Genomic DNA, 11,254 nt, shown 5'->3' with positions numbered 1-11,254 from the left:
ATGTTCCCGCCAAGCAGCAGAGTTAGCCTATCCTTAAATGCTTTAAATCCCAGCATGCTTTTGGCCTCTTTGTGAATATAAGTGCGTGCTGGCATCCGTTTCCAAAATAATCCAGTTTCATCAACATTGAAAATCTGTTCTGCTAGATATCCCTCATCTGTAATTAATTCATCGAGACTATCAACAAACTTACGTGCTCCTTCCTCATCCGCACTTGCTGCTTCTCCAGTCACTCGAACACTATGCATTTGGAATCTTTTCTTGAATCTCTGGAACCAGCCAGTGCTTGCTACAAATTCTTGACTGTAATCTTCCCCGGCACGCTCCTTCAGAGTCTGAAATAGACTTCTCGCCTTCATCTGCACAGTAAGAAGACTTAACGGTGTCCGTTTTTGAATTTGATCTTCCATCCAAATATATAGCAATGTCTCCATTTCATGGATGGGCCTGCTTCGTTGCTTTGTTGTAACTGTTGATCGCATGGGTGCAGAACCTTTCACAGCTTCACGAATTCTTTCTTTATCTTTCAAAATCATCAACACAGTCGAGTGTGATAACTTCGTATCATATGTGATCACATTCACTTTCTTTCCTCCTTCGTACTGCTTAATTACCTTCATTTTCATGTCGAGATCGATGGCCTTTCTTTTCTTCTTGGCAGCCTGAGGCGTAGACAAAGACAATTTCCTCTTGGTAGACATCTTGGGAGGAGTTTGATGAAAAATATCCAAGACACAAAACACAAATTGCTGTACCGAGTCTGGGATAACAGTTGAAATGGTGCACGCGGAGATGGTAGTGCTGCCGGAAGCTGGTCCGCACTGTCGTACGCCCAGCTGGGCAACGTTTGCGCTGCCAGACGCGGAGCAGTCGTGGCTAGCGATTATGGTCGTAAAGTCGAATGGTCGTAAGTTGCATAGGTCATAAGTCGATCAATACCTGTATAGAACTGGAAGTCCTGGCCAGAGCAAACAGGCAAGAGAAAGAAATAAAGGGAACCCAAATTGGAAAAAAGAAAGTCAAACTGTTGCTGTTTGCCAATGAATGAAATGATCATATATAGAAACTTAACTGAAGACTCCTCTGAAAGACTTCCATATTTGATAAATTCAGGAAAGCCTCAGGTTTCAAAATCAATGTACGCATATCAGTAACACTGCTATACACTAACAATGACCAAATTGACAATCAGATTAAGAACTCAGTTCTTTTTACAACAGCTACAAAAAGAAAAATAAAATACCTAGAAATATACTTAACTAAAAAGGTAAGATCTATGCAAGGAGAACTACAAAATACTGCTGAAAGAAATCAGAAATGACACAAACAAATGAAAACACATCCCATGCTCATGGATTGGAAGAATCAATATATTTAAAATGACCATACTGTCCAAAGCAATCGACAGATTCAATGCAATTCCTATCAAAATACTAATATCATTTTTCACCAAATTAGGAAAAAAAAAATCCTAAAATTCATATGAAACCAAAAAGGGGCCCAAATAGCCAAAGCTATCCCCCCAAAAAGGAAAAAAATCTAGAGACATCACATTATTGGACTCAAACTATACTACAAGGCTAGAGTTACCAAAACAGCATGGTATAAAAGTAAACAGATCAATGCAACAGAAGAGAGAATCCAGAAATACAACTGACTGCAACTGACTGATCTTCAACAAAGCAAAAAAAACATAAATTGGGCAAAATATACCCTATTTAACAAATGGCGCTGGGAAAACTGGCTAGCCACGTGTAGAAGAACAAAACTGGATCCCCATTTCTCACCCAATATAATAAAAATCAACTCAAGATGGACCAAAGATTTAAATCTAAGACCTGAAATCATAAAAAGTCTAAAAGATAACCTAAGAAAAACTCTTTTGGACATTCATATAAGCAAATAATTCATGACTAAGACCCCAAAAAGCAAATACAACAGAAACAAAAATAAGTAAATGGGACCTAATTAAACTAAAAAGTTTCTGTAGCACAAAAGAAATAATCATCAAAGTAAATAGAACCCACAGAGTGAGAGGGAATATTTACAAACTAGGCATCTGACAAAGGACTAATATCCAAAATCTACAAGGAACTCGAACAAATCCTCAAGAAAAAAACAAACAATCCCATCAAAAAGTGGGCAAATGATATGAACAGACATCTTTCAAAAGATATACCAATGGCCAACAAACATATGAAAAAGTGCTAAACATCACTAACCATAAGGGAAACGCAAATCAAAACCACAATGCAATACCACCTTACTCCTGCAAGAATGGCCATTGTCATGCCCGAGGCTCTCCTGGCTGAGTGGCTGTGGGCAAGTCACGCCACCTCCGGGGCTTACTGACACAAGTGGGCCTTCTTGTTCCACTATCCAATATCCTATGCTTAAATAAAATTAATTACAGGCATCTCCAAATATGTGCAAAGGCAGGAGACTAATGCTGAAGCCCCAGCGTAGCCATCATCCACCTTCCACCAGTGTCAACAGGGACCCCCCAGTGTTCCACCAAGCTACCTACCTTGAATCTTCTCAGGCGTGGCAGAGAAGACTAACTCAACCTTCCCATAGTCAGGAAAACGGTCATCTGAAAAAAACAATGTATTTTAACACATTTGTGGAGATGATTAACCAGAAAAGTACAGATTGACCTTGTCCCTTATTCCAACCAGTATAGCACCACTCCCAAATCTGCAATAAAGAGGTCCCATGATACAGAAAGTATAGGCAGTTTCATTGGTTCTCCGTAATTTTTTTCCCCACAGATCAATGACTGCTTTCTTCTAATTTGGGAGCAATTTTGTCAACAGGCTGAATTTTGGAAAGGTGGTAAAGAGGATAGAGAAAGAATCAACCAAGGAGCTGCCGAAAGCACAGGGCTGCCTGCTCCACACCTCACCTTTGCTGGCATTGTCCAGATCCTCCTTCCCAAACGCCAGCCCGTAGCCCTGCACAGCCCCAGTGTGAAACTGTAGGCGGAAAATGACGTCACGGGTGGCCGAGCGGTATTTCTTGTGGTAGCATTTCACCTGGGTTAGAGAGGGAAAACAAAACAAAGCCGCTGCAGCCAGGACACACGTTCCTGGCAAGGAGCACACTCTGCAGAGGCCGGCACAGTAGGGACCCCCTCTGGACTCTGGCTGGGAGCTCACACTTCTGAGTGGAACTCTGACCCTGGGCACGGGTGCTTGCAGACAGCTGGGGTGCAGGCAGAGGCTGCTGCTGGGTGCGGGGCTCCACGGGGGGCTTCCACGTTTTCCCTGTGCTGCTCCTATGAAACCACAGCTCTGAACACCACCATCACTAGTCCTCAGAGAGGCCACACCTGAACCCCTTCAGACCGAGAGGATGTGCCCTGATTTGGACACATCTGAAAAATGGAATTCCGTGGTCTCTTTTTTCTAGACTTTAACGACTGATTGTGATAGCTCTTCTTTCATCTCAACGCTCCATGTTGTAGCTTAAGGTCTTTTGTTTTCAAAAAAGAAGCAGCCGGTCATTACCGTGTGTACTATGCTAAATGATTATGTGCACACTATAATTTAGAGACAGAGACAGAAAGAGGGAGGAAGGGAGACAGGGAGACCCGGACAGTGTTGGCATTTAGCTTCCCATGCCTGGCTATCCAGAGGTCCTGTTGGTGAGCATGTGAGATGTGTTTGGAATCACCCTGATGTGATTTGAACTCAAGCTGGGGTTCACGAGGTTTCCAGGGTGCAGCTCAAGCACCCTAGATGATTGTGCCAATGAGCCAAAGGGTATAGCTCCCCCCTCCTTTAGATACTTGGCATGTGTGAAACGGTGGGCAGAGCAGGAGCCTAAGTGTCTCGCCCTGCCTTCATTTATTTATTTATTTATTTATTTATTTATTTTTGAGATGGAGTCTCGCTCTGTAGCCCAGGCTGGAGTCCAGTGGTGTAATCTTGGCTCACTACAACTCCTACTTCCCAGGTCCCAGTTCAAGCAATTCTCCTGCCTCAGCCTGTAGCTGGGATTACAGGCGCACGTCACCAAGCCCAGTTAATTTTTGTATTTTTAGTAGAGATGGGATTTCACCATGTTTGTCAGGCTGGTCTTAAACTCCTGATCTTGTGATCCGCCCACCTAGGCCTCCCAAAGTGCTGGGATTACAGGCGTGAGCCACCGCGCCCGGCCTCTGCCCTGCCTTTATAACCGGTGACTCTCCTGCCTCTTGTGACAGTGCACAGCACTGGCATCATTGGGAGGGTTATCAGGCCATAGACGGGGGAGCTGCAGGGACAGGGGCACGCCTCACTCAGAGAGCAGGGGCAGGACCACCAGTAAGTGGCACTTTCCCGAATCCGCAGGGGGTGGAAGGCCCTGGACAGGCTGGATTCTGCTCTCAGACCAAACCATACACAGGCAGAGCCCTCCCCCACCACAAGGCTGTGGGGTAGTGACTACCGGAGACAGCCACGTTCCCGTAAAAGAGACTTTTCTTGGAGAAAGATGGCTTTAAAATATCACATGCCTCACAATGGCAAATGAGAAGCCACCACAGCAGATGTGATCTGGACCAGCATGCAGGAGGACACGGCAGGGAGGGCTCTGTCTTCCCTAACCAGAGGACTGTCCACTACAGGAACGCAAAGCCCAGAAGCCAGCCCCAGAGGCAGGGAGCTGTGACTCCAGCCAGACCCACAAGATGTTTACCTTTGTGCTATCTGCAAGGAAAGGGACTGATAAATAAACCAAAAATTGTAAGTAAGACTGTGGAAGGATGTTCCCTGTTGACAAATTCGTGCTGACCTCCCTCCACAACCTGGCGCTGGCCAGGGGTGCTGTAAACATGAGGCGCTGGCCCAGGCATGGCCTCCAGGGACCGAGGAACCAGGGCATTTGCAGCTAGAGACCTGGAATTGTAAAGAAATGTTGAGGTCTCAGCTTGCTTTTCCAACGGCCAGTGGCACACTGGCCACAAATCTCCCACCTCTGTCTGAGACTGTCTGACTTCTCAGCAAGACTCAATACTGTCCTTGCAGGGATGCTTCCAGGATGTTCTGAGAGCATCCGGGACCCTCCCTCACTATACCGGCCACCCATCAAATGCTTCCGCCTGGGGCATGTTGTAGAGACACCAGGAGGGAGGGCCTTCTGGCACACACGCCCCCACATTGCTAAGGATGACAGCACCCGCCTCTCCCTGTCTGCCTTCCTCCCACTGGGTGCCTGGGAAATGGGGAGTGAAAGTGCTTACGGTAGAGCAAAGGAAAAGAGAGGGCTCAATTCAAGCCAGTCTTGCTCTGAAATTTCATAAATACTTAAGAAAACCAGAGATTTAAAACAACAGCACAATGTGAAGCAGCTGATGGCTCACAGAGTGAGAGCCGCCTGTGCTGCCATGGGCCCCAACATCTGCCCACAGGAGTCGGGAAACTCCTCAGTAGGCAGCTGTGGGCTCAGATTCCTCAGGCGGGGAGTATCCTGGCTGAAAACAGAGGGAGCCACATAAGGGGCACAGTGGAATGTCCCCAACCACAGCTCACTGTGCCCCTCCCGTCAGTACCGCTCCACCCAGCGCAGGTCTTCCTTCCAGGCCAGAACCCGCCTTCCCGCTCCAGGAATCCAGGATGCTCCCCCAGGTCTCCCTACTGCCCCTCATAGCAGCTACACAGCAATCCCAGCTCAGTCCACACACCAGAAGGGAGGAGAAAGCAGGCCACTGTGCCCGGGGGGGATGGAGGGGCAACAGACGAGAATCTGCCTGTCCCAAACAGGTTCCTCTCCAGGACCCGTGTGATTCTCCTGTAAGATTCCTATTTTTCATAGCACAAGCTTTCAAATACTCCTAAGGCTCTACAGTGAAAGAGTGGTCTATCCCACTGGCAGGGAAAAACTGCTGCCTGAACTCACGTGGCCCTCTCTTCAGGGCTTTCTCTCGGTATTTCAATGCTATCCTTGTTTACCGGCTTGAGATCCTAACAGCCTTATCATACATACTCCATTTCATATTAAACCTCTTTCCTCTTGATCAAGAGAGGTAAACACCACCCCTCCAGTCCTCCTGACCAACTCATGAACTGACTCCCGCTTCTTCTGAAAGACACAGAAAACCACAGGATTTTCCCTAACTCACGGCTCTCAGCAACCACCATCAACACAGCAGGTCAGATGGAGACAAAATCCACCCACCAACCACGAGCCCTCCAGAGTGTACAATAATTATGTATTATCTACATCAACAGATCTTTTTAGGACCAATGGCAAGAGATCAGAATTATGCTCGTGACACGTAACAGAAAGAACAATCAACATGGTACTCGGTACGACGGCCCCCAAATGCCTCCCTTTGAGATACAAACGTAATGCAAACATTTCATCAAGATTAGAGTGATTCGAGTCTGCAATTTTCCCTTCATCCCTCTAGCTTTACTTTTGTTTACCTGGGTCTCCCCAGAATGTTTCTAGAATATGTTGATCCTTTGCCTTCAGATTTTGGAATATCTGCATTTAAAACAACAATTCAAACATGTGTAGTCACAATTCTGTAGCATAGAAAAATGAAATGAGAAATAGCACGCACTGCACCAGAGGATGTGCACGGCCCGTCACTGTGCTATCTACCGTAGAGTCAACCACAAAAGCACATGGTGTGATGCTCACACCACAACTCGCTGGGGGCACTCAGATCTTGGGAAAGTTACAGCCTCTTTAGACTTTACATTCTCTGACTACAAAATGAATATTATGATATTGACGTGGCCATGTCGTTACAAAGATTAAATTACATGTTAATTAATTTATAAATTATTACAAATTTATATATACATAAACACTACATATTAATACAATTTATAAATCCAATAATGATATGTTATATTTATATGACTATATTATTTAAAGGGCATAAGCTTCTGGAGAGAGGGAACTTGGTTCTCAAAAATTCACGGGGTGAATGATGATCTCAATGGGAAAGGCTGCATGCAGGCACTCTTCCTTTCTTTTAGTCTGATGAAGAAGTTCAGAAACCACAGCCCAGATTTATTTTCTAACAGTGATGTAAAACATGCCTGTGCCGATGACTGGACTGGACAGGTTGTTGGTGACCAGGAAAAGAACCTGCCTTTATGTCGGTGTTTGCTCCTGGGGTACACCACGTCGAAGGGAGGCACGTGGAATTCTCAAATAAGTTATCCATCAATCCAGTGTCTAAAGACAGCTGATGACTTGCTTAGGGCCACATAAAATAAAAATAATTTCAAGCTCTCCATCAACAAGAGAAAATGCACCTCAGACCAACAGAGTCAAGGTTAAAGGTCTCAGTCCAGGAATGCCTGCCCCCAATTCGGAAGCCAGCCCTCAGGTTCCTATCCTCCCTCAATGCCAGCCGTTGTTAGGCGGCTCCTATTCAGATCCGTTTTCCCTAAATTGACTAAGCAAAAGAGCAGAACCCTCAAAGCATCCCTAACAGAAAAGAGTAACATTCTCAACGCTCTGCTGGTGGCGCAGCTGACTGTCTATATGGGCCTCAAGGAATCCGTGTCCTCAGAGAATGGGCAACAACCACATATTTGGAGGGTAAAAACTTTGCTGGCTAAGCCTCACAGGTCAAAGACATAGGTTGAGCAGGGCTAACACTAACCGTGATTTCACTTGGAGCTGAAAATGACTTCAGACGTTCACAATATCGTAATTCATGACCTAAAGCAATTGAAAGGTGGATAAATATTGGCTGCAAATGAAAACACAACCAAGTCCACTGTGCTGAGATGACACCACGGATTAAGACCCAGCCAATCTAAAAGAGAGAGGGAAAGACATCACAAAATAATGCTGTGATGTGTCCAACAAAGATCTGTAGAAACCTCTCCTGGGGCAGAGTCTCAGGAGAACACTTTCATTTTCCCTGGCCTTGCATAAGTGCCCTCGCTAAGAAACAACCAGCGACAGCACTATTTGTTTGTGAAAACTTCTTGAGCAGGCATCGCCTTTGTTTACAAGTCGGGTTCTGGAGCCAGAAACCATGAACAGAAAATTCAAGTGGCCGTGGATTTGCCCGAGCAGGGCAGCAAGATGAAGCATGTGTTTGCAAGCCCCGGACCTGAAAGTCGAGACCAGGGAGGCAGCAAGCTGGATCAGGCCCCTGGAGCCCCGCCAGACTGCTGCTGGGCCCGCTGCCTGTGTGAATTCCTGAGCAGGTTACATAACACCTCGGCTGCCCTCCCCACGGCACTGCCTGACTACGCCATATTTACTAAACCTCTTGAGGTCCTGCCCTTTGGAAAGGAGCAGGCTTAGGAATCTGACCTTTTGTGAAAAGCACATTGCAGAGACGGGATGGGTCAAGTGTGCAGCTGGGAGGGGTCGACCAGAGATGGGCTGGCTGTGTCCAGGTGAAGGCAGACGGCGCGTGAGGTCAGCTTTGCTGTTGCCTGCAGCAGCACCCTCTGCTAGTAACTGAGTCCAAGGAACGGCAAGTGGGGCTCTGTTTCCCAAGTCACTTTCCGCAGTTCAACTTGACTCTGGCCCTTCCTTCTTTGTGAACTTGACCACCGTGATCTTCGCCAACAAGCCCCAGCGCAGAAGCCCTCATGAGGAAAGCCAGGCAGATATGCCTGCAGATAAGGGACACATCAGAACCAAGGAGGGGAACACTCAAAGAGGACAAGAGGCCTTTTTGAAGGAGGATGATGAAGCATGGCTAGCCCGCCGGGAAAGCCACTTCTCACCCTCGAAAGTACACAGACAGCCTCAGAAAATGCCCAGACTGAGGGCGCAGTCTTCGGGGTGTAAATCTATGCACGTGCTTTCTGCTCCTTAGGATCCTCTCCAAGCCTTGTTGCCAAAAGAAATAAAACCACCTGCGTATCTGAACTTTGCACAGAAAAGGTCCTGTGACTTCTTCCCCCATTGGAGCCTTCTCAACCTAAGGTTTGCTCAGTGAACCTGCAGTGGAGCACGTCAAGCAGTCACAGGGCAAAACTGAAGGAAAGGCAAAGTGAAGGCGGCGTGGGCGTCCTGTGCACTGTGCTGAGCACGGCAGAGTGGGTCAACGGGAAGTAGGGAGAGGCCGGAGAGGAGGAAATAGCCATTACTCCTGCAGTGCACCCCCTCAGGACACCCAGAAGCAGCGTGAACAGAAGGGGTTGGCTCCCCATCCTCTCTAAGGATGCTTTGCTAAGAACAAGAAACGTGCAACCACATTCTTTTCTTCCTGTGTTGTTTCCTCAGATCATTTTCAGAGAGTCAACAGCACTGAGATTTCTGGGCTTCGGCACAACATGCACTCCAAACTCTGATCAGGGTGCTGCCAGTGACACCCTGGGCCTCTACTCTCCAGGTCGACCATGAATGTCAGCTCTGCTGTGAAGCCACTCCTCTGACACGAGGCAAATCGTCTCTCCCACCTGAACCTTCAGCTCTTATCTCCGCGCACCCTCCCTCAAGCTCAGTTCCACCTGCCCTAGCTATCTGCACGCTCATCTCCCTGGAGGACCCAGACTCCCAGGAGCAGGAGCCCTATACTGCCCACTCGCGTGTCCACTGCCTCCCTTCATTCAGTCTGCATGATGAATGTGCTCAGGATAAAGGCTGGTGACAAACCACAGCCACAGGGGTCAAGCTGTCAATGGCACCTGACTGCACTGGTAATCTTACTAAACTTTCTAGGAGAGGTTTATTTAATAAACAGAGCTGTTACAGGCTAAATGGTATCCCTTCAAAATCCAGAGGTTGAAGGTCTCAGTACCTCAGCATAGGGCCATATTTGGAGGTGGAGCCTTTACGAAGCTAAGTTAAAATGAGGTCATTAGGCTGGGCCCAAATGAGTGATATAACTGGTGCCCTTGTAAGAAGAGATGAGGACACAGACACACAGAGGGAAGCCCAGATGAGGGCATGGGGAGAAGACAGCCACCTCCAAGCCAAGGAAAGGCCTCAGGAGAAACCACCCTGCCCACACCTGGATCTCAGGCTCCCAGCCTCCAAGACTGTGGGAGAATCACCTCTGTTGTTTAAGCTGAGACCAAGGCCCACTCTGCCATGCTTTGTGATGGCAGCCCTGGCAAACTACAACAGGAGAAAAGTATGTTAGGCTTCGCAGAGATAGATAACTTAGCTAATCACTTCGATGAACATGGCAAGGCAAACGGACCCTCTGGCATGGAAAAGTACACTTTTTAGCCATCACCCACATCTTCCTCCACCCATCTGAAAAGATAAGCAAAAATAAGCACAGGGTGTACAAAAAAGGGATCGTAAACACAGGAAGCATAAATCAAATCATAATACAATCCTAGAAAAACCCCCTGTGAGGAATGAGCAAAGGCACAGGAAGGAAATTATTTTATCAAACTATCCCCTGTGAACAGATCTGGAACCTCCTACCTAACAGCATTTCTTAACTCATGGACTCATAAAACATGGAATGTTTCATGCCCCCACAGCATAAAACGCTGACCTCGAGAGACTCCCAGCTAAACCTGATGCCTGAATTCTAGAACTTTCGCACTCCCGCATTCTTCAGGGACGTTTGGCTTCCGCTTGGATGCAGATGCACCAGAACACGACACACTTCATCACAGCGTCGTGCCCATGACATGCCTCCTCCAGCCAGCCATCCCCACTCACATAGGAGCTGGCATCGGACATGTGGCACACTGTCTCAGTGGTTTTCAGAGACTCTGGCTCAGCTGACTCGCTAGGGATGTGGCATCAGCCACTGATTCTCTGTCTATAAGGTGGTGACGATGAGGGCCTGAGGGCCCTCAGCAGTCACAAGCCACTGCCACTCCTCATGAGTTTCTGAGGTCTACTGAGCATCAGCCCCCTTCTGAGGGGCACGATGACAGACTTTGGAGGCTACGGCTAGAGAGAACTGCCACCCCTGGAGGTGCAGATGGGGTGTGGATCCAGAATATGGAACCCAGCTTCAAGAAGGGTGCAGGACATGCCCAGGCGTCTCAAGCGTAGAGCCAGACCTCTGACATGGGTGGGTGACATTAGCAAGACAGGAGAGATACAAGAGAGTGATGCGGAGTGTGACCAACAGCGCAGGGTCCCTGGGGATGAATGACGGGGGCGGGAGGATTACGGACTCCTATATCAGGGACAGGCACTTGGATCTCCTCCCCAGCAGGGAAACCATGGCCACAGGGGAAGCTGTAGGCTGCACTGCATGGTGAGCAGCTCTGAGGACAGGCAGCTCAGAGGACACGCAGTAGCGTCCTAGGGAAGGAGGGGCCTCTGTAGGGCCACGATCACGGTGGCTGGAGGCAGGACTCTGTGT

General features: G+C 47.8%; 1 protein-coding gene across 15 annotated transcripts in view; it reads right to left on the bottom strand.

Annotated features, from left to right (window-relative positions):
• The window catches only part of TNS3 (tensin 3), a 315,320-nt gene that overhangs the window by 119,472 nt on the left and 184,594 nt on the right, over nucleotides 1–11,254 (bottom strand). For all 15 annotated transcript variants that reach the window (XM_032244265.1, XM_032244267.1, XM_032244273.1 and 12 more), the window contains 2 exons: nucleotides 2,906–3,035; nucleotides 2,528–2,593 (listed from right to left, as the gene is read on the bottom strand). In XM_032244265.1, coding sequence (XP_032100156.1) covers nucleotides 2,528–2,593; nucleotides 2,906–3,035 — 196 coding nt within the window. The remainder of the gene's footprint in view (nucleotides 1–2,527; nucleotides 2,594–2,905; nucleotides 3,036–11,254) is intronic.

This window comes from Sapajus apella, unplaced genomic scaffold (genome assembly GCF_009761245.1).
Source record: "Sapajus apella isolate SASKATOON/1434 unplaced genomic scaffold, GSC_monkey_1.0 scaffold54, whole genome shotgun sequence".
In the NCBI taxonomy this organism is placed as follows: Eukaryota; Metazoa; Chordata; class Mammalia; order Primates; family Cebidae; genus Sapajus; species Sapajus apella.
Note: the sequence above shows the minus strand (reverse complement) of the source record. Positions and strands in the feature narration are given on the sequence as shown.